Source organism: Zonotrichia albicollis, chromosome 3 (genome assembly GCF_047830755.1).
Source record: "Zonotrichia albicollis isolate bZonAlb1 chromosome 3, bZonAlb1.hap1, whole genome shotgun sequence".
Classification (NCBI taxonomy): Eukaryota; Metazoa; Chordata; class Aves; order Passeriformes; family Passerellidae; genus Zonotrichia; species Zonotrichia albicollis.
In genome coordinates, this window is record NC_133821.1 from 14,013,112 (window position 1) to 14,028,829 (window position 15,718).

The 15,718-nt window shown below is 53.9% G+C and overlaps 1 protein-coding gene across 2 annotated transcripts; it reads right to left on the minus strand.

Annotated features, from left to right (window-relative positions):
• Positions 1-2,967: 2,967 nt before the first annotated feature.
• Positions 2,968-7,078, minus strand: VSX1 (visual system homeobox 1). 2 transcript variants are annotated; one of them, XM_074536775.1, is made up of 5 exons: positions 6,521-7,078; positions 6,136-6,214; positions 5,754-5,877; positions 4,719-4,887; positions 2,968-4,131 (listed from the first exon to the last, which is right to left on the minus strand). In XM_074536775.1, exons 1-5 carry the CDS (start codon positions 6,891-6,893, stop codon positions 3,863-3,865), a joined length of 1,014 nt encoding a protein of 337 aa, XP_074392876.1. In that variant the 5' UTR covers positions 6,894-7,078; the 3' UTR covers positions 2,968-3,862. The 2 variants fall into 2 exon arrangements, with proteins under 2 accessions (XP_074392876.1, XP_005486822.1); XM_005486765.3 differs by having other exon boundaries at positions 4,719-4,899.
• Between the last annotated feature and the right edge of the window lie 8,640 nt (positions 7,079-15,718).

The window sequence follows — 15,718 nt, forward strand, 5'->3', positions numbered from 1 at the left end:
TCGCCTGTGGAGATTTTGCGGGCTGAACAGGTGCACCTGGTTTAAAAGAATGGACTTGTATTGGTGTTAGTGCTGAATTAACCTAGGAAGTCCTACAATAGTCTGAGTTGGAAGGGACACATAGAATCATCAAAGCCCAACTTCTGTCCCTGCACAGGACAGCCCCAGTAATCACAGAGAATGCCCGAGAGTATTGTCCAAACACCCACTGAACTCTGTCGGGCTTGGTGCTGTGACAGCTTCCCTGGGAAGCCTGTTCCAGTGCCCCACCATCCTGTGGGTGAAGAAACTTTTCCTAATATCCAACCTAAACCTCCCCAATACAGGGTTAGAGCCATTCTCTCGGGTCCTGTCGCTGGTCACCACAGAAAAAAGATGCGCGAATGTCCTACAGCTTTAATCGTGCAGACTGAGATGGGGTCCCTCCTCAGTCTCCTCACAAGGATGGCTCTTCACCACCTGAGTAGCACTCCTTTGGAAGCTCTCTAACAATTTTAATGTCTGTTTTACATGGCAGCGTCCAAAGCTGCCCCCAGAACTCGAGGTGAGGCCACCCCAGTGCAGAGCAGAGGGGAACAATCCCCTTCCTCACTCATCCAGCAGGCGATGCTGCGCCTGATGCACCCCAGGACAGGGTTGGCCTGTGTGAAAAACGCCAGTCACTTGCTTTTAAATTTTTAAAAGTTTAATAGTAATAAAACGGTTATAAAAATAGTCATACAATTAGAGTAATAATAATTTGGACAAATTGAATTAGGACAATATGAGACAAGGAATACAATGAGTTATAGACGTCCGGGTACTTTTCAGGGCAGAATGAGCCTGAAAAAGGACCCACGTTAACAGAGGATTAACCCTTAAAAGCAACAGCCTGTTGCATATTCATACACCTCATCCATGATGCATAAATCCATTCAAATACAGGATTCTGTCTGGTAATCATCAGCTTCTTCCTTCTAATCCTATCAGCCTCTTCGAGGCAGGAAGAAGTTCTTTTCTTCTGCTAAGAGGGCACTAAATTCTTTTTCTCTGAAAGATTTAGGTGTCCTGTGGCTGCTATCTGGTGTGAGTGCCTCATTCCTTTCTAAAAAAATCCCACTAGCATCGTTCTTATTTTAATTACAAAAGTTACCTTTTAATTACAAGACTGCATTTATTATTAAAATGTTAATACATCCTCCGCTTCCCTCTCCTCTCTTGTCCCATCTCCCAGCTCCACACGAGGGAGCGCTTACAAAGCGTTCGGGCTCGCTCGCTGAGCTCCCAGTCTGAAAATCCAACCTGCGGCTTGGCAGGATTGGCCAAAACAAAGTGACACAGATATGAACACTGCTAAAGCTGTACGGAAATGGCACCGTGAAGATGCTTCTGCAAATGCAGCCCTGCAGCCTTCTCTGCTCTGGGCCCATCACTGGGATGTAAGAAAACTCCGACTACCAGTGGTTGGGTCATTTTATCTCTGCTTTAAAATATATTAAACCTATACTAAAAGAATAGAAGAAAGTATTTGATCAGAAGGCTAGCAAGGAAAGAAAAGGAATGACAATAAAATCTTGTGACTGCTCACAGCCTCAACACAGGTGGCCGTCATTGGTCATCAAGTAAAAACTATTTTCACATGCTGGGGAAACAATTCTCCAGATCACATTCCAAAGCAGCAAAACATGGAGAAGCTGAAGCTTTCTCAGGAGAAAAGATCCTAGCAAACGGATTTTTCATAAAATATGTCTGTGACAATGTTCTGCTGGGCTCTGCTAGAGCAAGCCCAGCACTCGTGGCTGAGGGATGCCTGGGGCTCCTTACAAAGGGAATTTCATGGCACCAGGCCCTGATGTGGTCACCAGGATGGCTGTGGGGTCTCACATGGAGCAGTGGAGATGTATGCAAGTGGCAGCCATTGCCTGGCATCAGGGTCACACTCTTGTCACTGAACCAGCACGGGCTGAGCCATGGCTGGGTCTGGCTGCCACTGATCTCAGGATGGAGCAAACCTGAAGCAACAACCAGAATGTGCTGCCCTGCTGCTATTGCTGCTCCAAGCAGTGACCTTGGAGGACAGTGGACACTTTCCTGCCAGCAGCCCTCCTCTTGGCTCCTCCTTGCCAGCTTGTGGTGAGCACTGGGATCCCACCAGGCACTGCCAGGAGCTCCCCGTGCATGCTGGATCCACAGAGTCTCCCCTTGTAGCACTGCTGGTGGTGACGTGCCTGCTCTCACAGCCCTGCAGCCAGCACAGGGCAAGGAGCCAGGCCATCTGCACGCAGGCAGACCAAAGTGGGGGAAAAAAATAAATAAATAAAAAGGATTGCAAGCATCCAGTGCCAGCGTGGCACAGCCCAAATAAAAGGTTTGCAGATGCTGCTCAGGCAGGATTAGGCCTCCAATGTGCTAAGTCTCGGCTCTCAGTGAGCCTAATTGCTGCTGCAATAAGCCCTGGCTGGTCCTTTCCTGAACCGTGCTCCCCACAGCCCCCCCAGCAAACTTTTTCTTTTTTTTTTTTCCCTGCAAAGCTTGTATTTGCCATGCATGTGTTACCCCTCCCCACAGCAGCCTGGAGGGGTCTGGCCAAGCCAAGGAGGGGAAAAGCAGGAAATGTGCACGTGCCACTTACTGCTCTGCTCTGCTCTTCCCAGGAAATGTCCCCCCTCTGTCCCCCTGCCCAGCACAGCCTGGAGCTGCAGCTGTGAGCAGCCAGGCCCAGCAGCAGGGGCAGCATCACTACCTGCCCCACACACCCCCTGAGCTGTGTCAGAACACTTTCCAAATTGGAATTACTCAGATTTTGATAATTTTCCGTTATGTTTTGGCTGGTGGATGAAACTGGAGGTGCTCCAGGAGAGCTGTCGAGGCGTGTGCATGGGCCAGTTCAGCCACTGCCATGAGATGTGTCAAAGGAAGGTATATAAATTGCAATAGAGAGCATGAAAACCAAAGATACACCACAATTTTATTTATGGATGTGTAATAAATAAATGGTGGACAATACAGGAAGAGCCACATTCAAAAATCCAGATTACTAAAGTGCTTTTAGACATAAATATAGGGTGACCAAGAAACAGCTCTGACATTAACACTTTTTACAGACAATTACAAAATATCTTCTTATGTCACTTCACAAAATTGTTTAATTGCTCCAGGGTACTATGGCTTGCTTTTCAAAAAGGTCTGTTCTATCATGCATAGTGTGGCAAGTGACATTCAAGAGTGTACAAAATCATTGCATAAACAAAAACCTCCTTACCCCCTTCTCCCAGATACGAGTTAAGGAAGATACACAGTGTAAATCCAATGATAAGGCTGCATTGGCAGGCTAGATCCTCAGGGAACATAAACCTGCCTGGCTGTCAGGTTACACCAGCTTGAGGATAAACCCTACCATGTTTAAAAACCCTGCTGAGGTGGAAGATTTGTGTGCTGGGCATGGAAGGACTCGCACATGGGCTCTGCACCAGGGTGGAAGTGCTTGGAGAAGGCGTCAGTAAACTCCTGGAGGAGGGAGCAACTCCCAGTGTGCTGCTCCTCTTTGTGCTTCTGGCTAGCTGGGGAGTGGTCCCAGCTCAGAGGGGAAGGGAAGGAAGGAAGGAAGGGGGCTCCTCCCCAGCAGCAGTGGGTGCTGACCACAATGCGCGCCCGTCCTCACACTGCCCCTGTCCCCTCTGCCACCCTCCACTCTGGCTCTGCTGAGAAGTGAACAGCTTGAAAGTGAGGGGACGAGGGGATGTGTGTGCCCAGTTTTTAAAATGCCCTGAATTCGGATAAAAGTTCCGTTATTTAAGAAAAAAAAAAATATATCGATAAATCAATAAATATTATGGTCTCGCCAGGATGCTGTGAGGTCTGGCCTCCTCCAGGCAGCCCAGGCTCAGTGGTCCCTGTCCTTCTGCTCTGAGGGGGGGTCCCCGTTGATGTACTGCCTCAGCACACCCCTCTTCTCGTGCTTGGCTGTCCTGGAGAGGTCGATGGCTGTGTCCTCCGAGTCTTTTGCAGGCCCAAGCTTGTCAGAGCCCTTCTGGGAGCTGGCCTGCGTCCCTTTGAGTTCCTCCTCCTCCTCCTGCTCCACTCGCCAGCCATCTGCCAGCTTCTCTTGGCTCTCTGCCTTCCTGCTTACCTCCATGGACTTTTTGTGCATACCTTGCAGAGGGGAGAGAGAAAAGCCAAGGGCACTGGTTGCTTATTTCTGCTTGAGACGGCTCAGAATCACCTTCTGAATTACTGCTGCTTCCCACAGTCCTTGCCTACATCCCAAGGAAAGCTCTCTCTAACTACCAGCCTTTCCCAACCCAGAGCCCTTCCACCTGATCTCTGCAGCCCGAGGGGATGGCTTGTGGCAAAATTAGTTTGTAGCTTCCCTGTAGCAGGGAAGGCTTACAGGGAATGTGTGCTGTAATGACCCATTCCGACCTGGAATGAGCAGAGGGTAGCTCTGAGGTATCTCCAGTTTAGGGGCAGGTGGTGGTGACTTCTTAGATGCCTTACAACTCCTTGATACCCACCCACATGCAGGCACCTGTCTGACACAGCAGTAAAAGGTTTTCCTTTCCCTAGCTGTTCTTTGCGAGGAGGAAGCGGAAAACCGAGGGCACTTGGCGGCCTATATACAGCTCTGGGCCAGGGAGGCCCCATTCCTTTCTGCAAAAGGGTGAGGGCAGCCAGATGAAAGAAGAATCTGAGCCCTGAATGCCCCAGGTTCCCACTCAATGCCCCAGGTTCCCACTCACCCAGCAGCCACGGGGCGCAGGATCCCACCAGGCCACTCTTGGCGGAGTTGAGGATGGACTCGGGCAGGGGGATGGAGTGCCGCACCATGGCGCCGTACAGGCCGTACTCCGCCATCACGCTGCTGCGGCCCCAGCACTTCTCCCGCTTCCGCCACTTGGCTCTTCGGTTCTGAAACCAAACCTTCAGGGGTAACAGCCAGGAGAGCACGGAGGGGTGGGTTGGGGAGGACACAGCCCCCACAGGCCGGTGTGTGTCCCGTGGGGAAGGAGGGAATGTGCATCCAGGGCAAGGCCAGCCGTGGGGGTGCGTGCAGGGGTGGGTGTGCAGACGCCGTGTGGGGAGGGGTGTGAGGGAGGGCACACACGTGGGTGTCAGAGAGGGGAGGAAGGGGGGGAGAGGGAGCACATGTTAACATCAGGCTGGTGGTGACACAGGAGGGCGATCCCAGCCAAAGTCACCCGACGCTGCTCCGCCTGTCCGTGGGGCCTCCCTGCCTGATCCACAAAGCACCAACCTCTCCACAAAAAGGGCTCCATAATGCAGTGACCAATGATGACAGAAAGTGCTCGGGTCCCTCTTCCCACCCCACTCCTCTATTTGAAGGTTCAAGGCAGTAGATATAACCATGCTGCTGCCCAGACCACCCCCTCATTGTTAAGCCCCTAAGCTGTTCCATAGGGGAGCAGCATCAGGCCCCAAAATGCCAGTTGTCCCTCAAAGGGGCAAGCTAGTGAGCAAGCTCCTGTGTCACAGCTTGGCCCAGCAGCTCCAAATTGCTCCCAGCTCCTGCCTGAGCGGGAGGACAGAGCCAGGTTGCCAGCAAAGATCGACTGCTGGGGCCAGCTCAGTGCCCTGGTTCTGCGTGTCCCTTGGAGGCTGTTCGATGCCAGCAGGCAGAAGCTGAGCCTCCCCCCGGGCGTTTTGGTGCCACCACGCTCCCACCACCTGCACCCACTGCCACAGAGGAGACGGCCGGGTGCTGGCAGCCCGCAAATTCCTCGGGAGAGAGAGGATCGCTGCAGCCACCCACCTACCTGTATCCTGTCCTCCGGCAGCTCCGTCTTCACAGCCAGCATCTCCCGGGCATACACGTCGGGGTAGTGCGCTTCATTGAAAGCCTTCTCCAGCTCCTCCAGCTGGTGAGCTGTGAATACGGTCCTGCCGAGAGGAGAGAGCATCCTGTCGCACCGTCCGGACCCTTGGGCAAACAGCGAGGCTGGCAGCCCCCCACGCTGAGGTTTTCCTGCGGAAAATCCTCCCCACACCCCAGCAGCAGCCCTCCTCTTTCCTCCTTTTCCTCCCTTTATCCCCCTTGGGGGTACCGACCGCCCCAGCCCGGGAAGAAGAGGAACAGCGAGAGGATGGTGGCAGCAGCAGGAGGTGAGAACGGGGACACAGCCTGGTTCCCAGCGCTACCTGTGCCGGCGTTTCTTCCTCTTGATCTGGGAGCTGGACATCTTCAGCTCGCTGGCGTCCCCGGACAGGCTGTCCTCATCTGGCAGCAGCATGCGGGAGGGCAAGAGTCACGTTCCAGTCGGGAGCGGGGCACCCGAACGCGGCTCCCCGAGCACGGTTCCAGCCGCCCGGGGGCACGGAGGGATTCCCTCCCCGAGCTGGGCCCGCACCGGTGATGCCATCCCGGGGCAGGGGTGGGAGCCCGCGTTGCCGGAGGGTGAAAGGTGAAAGGCTCGGCATCCCGGCGGCACGGGCGGCACAGGAGCCGCAGGTGCAGGGCAGCCCCGGCAGCGGCTCGGGACGGGGGTCCCCGTGCGCGGCCACCCCGGACCCCGACCCCGCTCACCGGAGATGTTCTCCTTGTGGCGGCGGGCGGCGGGCGGCGGCCCGGGCGGCGGGCGGGGGCCGCGGGCGGGCAGCAGCGGCAGCGGGGCGGGCAGCAGGCACGGGGCGCCCGGCGCGCCCAGGCTGCACAGCAGCCCCAGCCCCAGCCCCAGCGCCCCGCCGCCCTCGTAGCCGCCGGTGGCCGTGGCGGCCGGGGGAGGCCCGGGGGGCGGCTGCAGCTCGGCTTCCAGCCCCAGCAGGTCGGTGATGGCGAAGCCCTTGGCCCGCAGCCCCGCGCCTCCCGGCCGCGCCGCCGCGCCCGGTGTCACCGGCACGGGCACCGCCACCGGCCCCGCCGCCGCGCGTCCCCCCGACGGCTCCGCCCGGCCCGGCATCGCCGCCGCCGCCGCCTGGCCCGGCCACCGCTGCCCGCCGCCCTTTTTATTGTCCCGCCGTCGGTGCCGGCTCCAATCACACTCCAGACCGGCGGGGGGGCGCTCCCAATCCCGGGATTAGCAGCCTCGGGCCCCCCTCCCCCGGCGCTCCGGGGCCACCGCCCGGCCCCCGCCGTCCCTCTCGCCGTCCCTCCCTCCGTTCCCTTCGGCCCCCGCCCTTCGGTGATCACCGCCCCCTGCCGAGCCCCTGCCGCTGCGCTCGGACCCTCTCCAGGACCCCCTCTCAGTGCCCGGCCTGCCCACCCTGTTCCCCCCCATGTCCCATAAATCCGTCTCGCATCCCCTTGGGTTCCCTCTCCGGGTTTCCTCCCAGGAACTCCCTGCTGTGTCCCTGTGTCCCCACATCCCCTCTTCCACTGCCCAGTACCCCCATTCCATCTCCGGACTCTTCAGCCCCACATCCCAGATGGGACATCCCACTGGGCTCAGCACCCTGGAGATGGGGATGGGAACAGGCACAGCCTCCCCTGACCCCAGGTATCTTGTCACCCGGGCCAGGGCCACCCCGAGGTGCCTGGCCTCTGTGCTCCCTTTTGCTCCCAGATTCTTGCACCTGGGCTGCAATTTTTTTCCCTCTTCCCTTCATCTGTTGATGGAAATGATTTACAACCGGCTTACACGGGCCGCCTGATCCAGGCCTTCATTGGACGGTCAGATTAACCGAGGGTCCTTCTGATAAAGATAATTACAAGGGGACTCCGCATTAACTTTGCATTATTAAAGAAAGACCCAAATCTCCCATCGCAAGCTGTTCCCAGGATTAGCAGAACAATAACTTTCATTTAGGATAATTGCCGTGGCCGGCACTGGGGGCTGGCTGGCGGGGGGGAACCCTCTGGACCGTGGTGCTTCTCACCAAGAAAGGCAAACGGGTGTGAGGGGACTGCGAGGTGTGCAAGTGTGGCCACCAATTCGGGGTGCTCGTGTGCTCAGGATGAAGGGATGCTCAGGGCATCCCCACCCAGAGTTGCCCCCTGCCCAGACACAGAGCACCCCGGGATCCCCTTGGGCATCTTCACTTCCCCAGAGTGGTTTTGCTGCAGTTTTGCTGGAATAGGAGACTTTCACTGCTAGGCAGGGAGGATCTGCCACAGTAATTAGAAGTCATAATCCGGCCACCACCCACAACAAATTTCCTGTTCGAGCAGATATTAGTGGTTAAAACCCTAATTTTTGATGTTGTCCCAGAATCAGCTTGATTTCAGCAGTTTACATTGAGGCTGAGCTGTTGGGAGAGATGATGAAGCCTTAAATATGCATATGGCCTAGGCATTTGGAAAGTTTGGGGATAAAGCACGTATAATTGCTCCTAATCAGTTTATGAAACATAAAAGCTCAAACCCAAGAGAAAGCCGATAGACGCAGAAATGGAAATAGCGATTAAATCTCCCCGTGCTGGCAAGGTGGCCTGGATATGGCGCTGCCTCCCAGGGCCAGGGTGAGCGAGGCCGTGCCCTGGGGGACGGGGACACACCTGCTCCTGGGACAGGACACTGGGACGGGCTGTGGGGACACTCCTGCTGCACCCCCAGCTCCCCCAGGCACGGTGAAGATGGGCACCTCCACCAGTCCTTTGGACAATAAATCAGTTAAAGGATATCTTGATATATGCTCATCAGATAGGATTAGCTGGGATTAGACTAATCAGTAAATGTTTCTCTGCTCATTATTTTCTAAGGAAGATTTTCAGCTGATTCTCCGACGCCGAAAGATTATTAATCGCTTAAAGAGCAGAACATCAAACATCGCCCCTTGCTCTAATTTCCCTGGGGTTTGCCCCCCCTCTCCATGGGCAGGGTGCCTGTGCCAGCCGGCCCAGCAGCCTCAAGGTGCCCCAGCAGCCAGAACCTCCATGAGGCTCTACCAGAGCAGCCCAAGGCCACAGGACCCCAGCCTTGGTGCTGTCCCATGTCCCAGGGGGTGAGCACTGGAGCACTGCCTGCAGCTGATGCTGGAGCATCCCCATCCCTGCTGCTCTTTGCAGGACACAGCCAGCTGGGACAGTCCCCAGATTTTCCCCTGCTCCACCACCATGTCAGACACCTGCCGTGACCTGCAGGATGGAGGGCACACATGATGGGATGGACACCTGGAGCTGTCCCACTCAGAGCCCAGAAACAAGCCTTAGGGGATTACAGACACATGCAGCATTTTGGCAGACCCTCCTCAGCGGATGATAACCCCAGAGCCAGCATTTGGTGGGTTTTTGGAGTCCCTGTCTTCACCGTGGGCTCAGGGAAAGCCCCGAAGGATGTGCACTCATCCTGCAACCACCTGCTGTAGCAATGAGGAGGGGGCAGCAAGGAGAAGGTATTGAAGGGCCTGGTTTAGGGGATTAGTAATGGGATAAGACAGCTTTCACCTCCCTGGTTTAGATATGAATCAGGTCAATAATAAAGGACCATCTGACAGTTTCAGGCAGCTTGGGGTGGAAGAGGCTCCTGTGCCCCAGGCTGGATGGAGAACCCATGTCCAAAATCCCAGCTCTTACTGCACACCCATCAGTGACCTGCACCAGCAGTCACTGCCCAGCCCTCCTCCCCACCTCCACCACACCTGCATCAGCTCCTGGCACACCAGCACAGGAGCAGGCAGGATCCTGCTCCCCAGGGATGATGCTGGCCCCACAACCCTACACCTGCTGTGTAGGGCAAGCTCAGCCCTGCTCTTGGTGGCCTTGCACAGGTGCAGGGTGACCCAAAGGTGCAGCAGGGTGAGCAGCCAGCCGATGGCAACACAGGCAGTGTGGCAAGGGTGGGAACCTCAACAAGCATGGACAGAAGAAAAAGGGCTTTTCTTCTGCCTGCTGCACATCCTGCTGGGAAAATGGGGAAGTGGTGGCTGCTGTGAAAGCATTGTCTCTGACATTGGGTGAAAAGAAACTGAGAAACAGGCCATAGCTAGGGGAGAAGGAAGTAAAGAGAGGAGTGTTCGTGTTGCAGGCAGTCCCATTTGTCTTTTGCAAGGCTAAATCCCCACCTCGAAGTTACAGACGAGCCTCCTCCTTGAAATGCAGGCAATGAGACTTTCCTCAGTGGTGGATTGTGTGCACACTCCTGGCCAGTTAGGAATGGGTATCTGTAGTGGCCAAGTACCAATCATTTTGGGGTGATGGATTTGCAGAGGCAGGCAGTGTGAACAGGTTAAACAAATCAGGAAACCTGTGCTCCCTGCACTGTCAGGCTGTGGGAAGTGCTTCCTTTGCAGCTCCAATGGGTGTGGGTGAAGCAGAGGGTTTGCAGGCTGAGCACAGCCACAGCTGGCCACGCACCACCTGCTCAGTGCCGCAGCATCACCAGCCCAGCTGACTGCAAGTGTTGTCAGCCCTAATTTGGCACGGGGGGTCCCTTTCCTTGCCCACACACCCCAGAGACATCCCTACTAATTCCTCTGCACAGATTTCTGTCTTAAGGCATTTGCCTTTGATTAAAACCAGAAGAGCAGTCACGGTTTAAGTGGAGTTTAAGAGCAAAGCATGTGCCCCCACACAGGGCGCTCACATCTGGAGTGTCATGGATTTAATCAAACTGCTGGGAAGTGCCACATGCAGACAGCTGTCACAGCAGCCTGGAGCCCATCTCCTAATTAATTCCTAGCCAGCACGGGGCAAACAAATGGCCAGCAAGGTGCTGCACCTACGACATCAACTGTGAGCATGGCTGGCAGCTGGTGAGTGAGCAGAGCTCACCCTGCGTATCTCCAAAGAGCGGTAGGTGATGGAGCCCATGGCTAGTGCTGTTCCTGCTCCTAGGAGGAGCCTGGGGCTTGTTCCTGAGAGGAACAGGAAGGACAGAGTGCTCAGAAAGGAACGCAGAAGGAGCAGGCACAACAGCGGTAGCTCCAATTTCTGGTTGCTCCTTCAGCTGCTGCTTTTTGCTTCCCCTCCTTCTTGCTTCTGCCAAACTTGTTGCTTTCTAGTACCATTTATCTGCCCATCTCACATCCCCGTGGGCAATCCCCTCTTATCCTAGAGAGGATGTGTGATCTGGAACTCGCAACCCTCCCCAGAGATGCTCTGCCTGGTGCTACCCAGGGCCTGGCACCTGATGCCACAGCCTTAAGCAAAATCTGGACAATAGCAAAGCAGGTCAGGCCCAGACTCGGTTCTCCTTGGTGCTCATTCACAGCTCATTAAAGCTAATTGAAATGACTACCAAAGCTGGGTCTATGTGGGTGTTTGGAAGCTCTGGGCACAAGGCACAACTAGGCTGGGAATATCCAACTGTGAGGAGCCCCAAACTAGCCAATGGACTGTCCACTCCAATTACCCCCACAAAGGAGCTATTATTCCTTTGCACTATGCTTGTCTGATTACTTTATCTTATTATTTTTTGATCATTCCTGCAAAATGTGCTAATTAAACAGAAATCATCAAGTCAATTAGAGAAACTCTCATTAAAGCCGAAAAGAAAAAGTATCGGCAGAAGAGAAACTGCTGTGAGGGTCCCAAACACACACAATAGCTGCCATATTCATTAAATCAGCAACTCCCAAAAGAGGGGCAGACACTGTCCCACTCTGGTCTGTGCCCTGGAAATGAAACTTCCCAAGCAATGGAGTCAGAAACTTCCCGAGCAATGGAGTCCTCTCCCTCTCCCTCTCCCTCTCCCTCTCCCTCTCCTCTCCTCTCCTCCTCCCCGTGGCTTTCCCAGCTCAGGAGCAAAGTGAGCTCCCAGGCAGCACCTTCTGTATGTTCATATCCATCGCCTCACCAAGCAGAAGCCTTCCAGAAAAATGCTTCCCTTTGCACCTCCCTCCCCTGGCCTGGAAGCAAGACACAGGAAAATGCAGGAGAACATGTTAACCAGTGATTTCAGCAAGTAAAGAAAGGGAGATCACAGTTTGTTCTGACCCCAGAGTGGCAGAGTGTCCAGCTCAGCTCTGGTGCTGCCCGGCCTTCACATTTCCAAACCAGTTCAGCCATGCCTAATCACAGGCACTGTGCTCTGAGACCTAACAGAAGCATTTCTCCTTTAATTAATCTCCAAGTTTGCTATCTGAGTGCTGTGCCATATGGTATTGATTTTTCAGCTGGGTATGACAGCACTTGCCATGAAAGAAACTAACCTAATTAAAGCAGGGGACACCAGCCCACAGGCAGCTACTCTCACTCTTACCCACAACACGGCTTCCCAGATCAGCTCTCCTCAAGTGGGGCACCTCTCCTTGCAGGTGAATTCAGAGCTTTTGGCTCTGCAAAGAGGTCCAGGTCCTTTCTCAGCACTGGCCTGGGCTTGCTGTGACAAATGGCACCTGGGCTTTCCCAGCCATCTACACCCTGCAGCTGAGCAGGGACGTTTTCAAGCATCGTTTCCCATTTGTTTTCAGGCAGACCAGGTAAGGCATTAATGAGTTTCACAGTGTTCTCCCTCTCCCCCATTAACAACTGGGCTCCTAAGAGACCTAAGCTGGGGTCTTTTAGCTGAGGACTGTTGTGGCAGTCTCACAAATCCCATCAGACATTACACAAGCAAATGACCCTTTACCCAAGCTACGTTGTCCCAAACAGACCATCTAAAGGACCTAGAGAAATAAGAGGAAAATAACATAAACATATTTATGTGCATGGATGCTCCTTCCCAGAAGAGTGAAGGCACACATGCTTCCCTCTCTCATCTTTGTAAGCTACCACATTATTTGGTGTGAGAAACACAGATAGTGCTCTTGTAGCTCACTTCACCCATTTTACCTGACCCTGCAGGAAAGCTGCTCCTGCCCAGCTTCCCTCCACATACACAGGGATGTGTTTGCTGAGCTCTGACACTGCATTCTGCAATTTTCTTTTTGGATGCAGAAAGGGCATCTTTTAACACATGAGGACCTCCCCTTCCTGGTTCTCCTTTTGTAGCTTAGCCCTGCTCTCACCAATGTCACTCCTACACCATCTTCTCCTCTATTCTCTTCTACTGGCAGCACTGGCAGCACTGGGTTGTTAATCTTGTAAAATTTTCTTGTGGGACTAACTTTTTTCTACAATAAAGGACAGATTTTAGCACAGAGCACTTTCCAGCTTTTCTACCAGCTCCGGGGTTTTGCTTTGACAGGATTCCTCTAACACAGTCAAGGTGGGCCTTGATGCCAAAAGGGAACATACTCTACAAAATTAATAGATTGAATGTTGCTGAAAATAAATAATTATTTATTCATCTCAAACAGGACTTAAATTATTGGTATTGCCATACTCTGGGAAAAAGAGGAGCAAGAAAAGTAAACAGAGAAAGAAAACTCCTTTGTGGGATTATTGTCTGCAGTCTTGCATTTTGGCTTGAGGTTATGATGGATTTTGAAAGTAGAACAAATGTATTTTCTTCCTACTTGGAAATTGCAGTGAATTGCAGTAAAATTGCTCTTGGTTCCTGTTGTTTGATGCCTAGAAAGTTTCCAGTTTCTACAGGGAAAAGATGCCTGGTCACCAGTTTCCTTCAGCATCCCCCAGCTCAGCCTCCTTTGTGGCTCCTGCAGAGTTCTCCCAGCCAAAGAGGTGAACACACAGCAGAGACAGCAGAAGCCCTGAAGGGCAATCCCCTTCCCTCTGCTCTTGTCTGCCCAGGGCAGGAAATCTGCACCTCATTCCCATTTTGGGGGTCATCCCAGCAGGATGCTCAGACCAGCAGGTTACCTGCATCTCCCCTCCTGGCTGGGAGCCCGTCATCCATCCTTCCCTCTCTTTTTAAGTGACTCCCCCTTCATTTCTTTAGCTCACAGGAGGAGATGTAACAAAGAACCCCGTGGTCCTGCATGGTGTCTGAGTGTTCATTTGTTTGGCAAAGCAGCCCCTTTGGCTGGGGGAAGCCCTGAGAGTGCAGCTGAGATGTGTGGCAGGCCGTGGGGCAGCCATCCCCAGGGGCAACCTGAGAAAAGAGGCAATTAGCCAGCCCCTCACCAGCACAGCAGGGGCGGTTCAGGAGGAAAGAAAAGCCGAGCCCTGGTGGTAATGACATTTTTCCACATGGGTAAATGCATTGATCTGTGACAAACAATACCAGGCTGTGGCACAGAGGAGGAAAGGATGGGAGAGCTTCCCCATGCCAGATGTTCAGGACAGAAGTTTCCTGGATTTTCCTGCACGAAGCTGAACGTCTGTGGAACCACAGCAGCCCAGTCTTGCCCAGGGCCACACTTCCCAGCAGGTGCCAGGAGCTTCTCCTTAAAAGCAAGCAGGTGATGCAGGTGAGCCTCATCCCACATCCTCAGAAAGTCCTGCAGGGTACAGAGCGCCCAAGTAAAGCTTCATAACAGAGCTACCCTGGGTAGATACCTATAAATGGAGGCTAAGACAGTGACAAATCTGCTCCTGTCCCTGACACCCTAACTCACCATGCTAGTTCCCTTTTACCCACTCCCTGCAGGGCGGTGACAGCAGACTGATCCCATGCTTGTAGAGCACCTGAGGTAACACAGTATTCCATGCCTGGATTGGGGCATCTCTCCAGGGCGATTCCTCTAGGAAAAACCAAATCCATAAAGGATGAACCCTGGCAGATGTGGACCTCTGCTTTGCTTGGAGCAGTTCCTTCTGCTTTCCTGTTTCCAAAAAGTCCAGGTTAACACATATAAATACCGCTACTCAGACAGAAGTGGTGGGATGTCCCAGGCACACCATACACACTCTGGAATGGGCATCATGATTGTCTGAGAAGAAACACACAGGAGCGTGTTATCAGTGTCTTGTCATGGAATGGACAAAGTGGTTTAGGAGAGCACAGGGCACGACACACATCCTGTCCAAAGAGCTTAACTTCTAAGCTTTAATCAGAAGAATTAGGGCTTTGCTTTGGCTCCAATTTAATCAGAATGCATAGCAGAGATGGTGGTGCCATTTCGTAGGCAGGGTGCTATCTGCTCAGGACATTCCCTCCTGCCTCACATCAGCCAGGCTGCACCCCTGGGTGAGCAGGGGTGACAGGCACTGTCCCATAGCCACAGCCAACCTTGGATAACCTTGGATAAAAGCCCTCTTGGCTCTGGGGGTGCTGCCCAGGCTGCCTTTGGAGGTTTAACTCCAGGTGAGCCTCCATGGGGCTGTCTGAGGTCTCAGCCACCTGCATACACCTGCACACATCCAGTGGCAGCTCCAGCAATTCCCCTCCATCTCTGCTCACTCAGCACTCTCCTCTGGGCCAGAGCCATCAGGGAGCAGCCCTGGATGGTGGCTGGGTTGCCAGCTGGCCTGGAGCCTGGGACCTGCTTTAGCCCAGCTCCCAGCACGCGTGCTGGGCCGTGGCTGGAGCAGGGCTGGAGCAGATCTCCGGGCAGCAAGAGCCAGCATAGAGGAGGGAGATTTGCTCTGTTCCTGGCAGGCCTCTCCACTCATCACACACAGCCTGCAGATGCTTTGGCAGGGCAGGACATGGGCACAGGGAGAGGACCTGGGGCTAAACGCAGGGTGGGCATTGCTCTTTCCCCCAGCTCAGCACCTGCCTCACCCACCACATCCCCATGGGACCACCCCTCCCTCATCTTTAGCTGCAAAATAGCACTTCTGACTGGCATTTCACCTGGCAAGCTCAAAGAGCACCAAACTGCAGCTAGTTAAAGCAAACCACACCATCCTCTGCTGAGAGCTGCCATGGTCAGAGGACTTTTGTTGCTTACCTTTTTCCACCCTGCTTTTTTTGACACTCTCTTATTTCTCTTTTGCAAGCACATCCCTCATTGCAAAGCCAAACCCCAGCTGCCCTGGGCACGGTGCCACTCCTCCACTCTCTTCCCTGGACGAAGCAAATTCCTAACCAGGGGTGGGAAAATATCAGGCACACACACTG

What these genes read in the sequence shown, in the direction of transcription:
- VSX1 (XM_005486765.3), bottom strand. Translation starts at nt 6,893, where the DNA reads ATGCCGGGCCGGGCGGAGCCGTCGGGGGGACGCGCGGCGGCGGGGCCG. An exon ending in AGGAAGAAACGCCGGCACAG is followed by an intron (nt 5,878 to 6,135) that starts GTAGCGCTGGGA and finishes TCCTCTCGGCAG; the next exon opens with GACCGTATTCACAGCTCACC. An exon ending in TGCCGGAGGACAGGATACAG is followed by an intron (nt 4,900 to 5,753) that starts GTAGGTGGGTGG and finishes TTACCCCTGAAG; the next exon opens with GTTTGGTTTCAGAACCGAAG.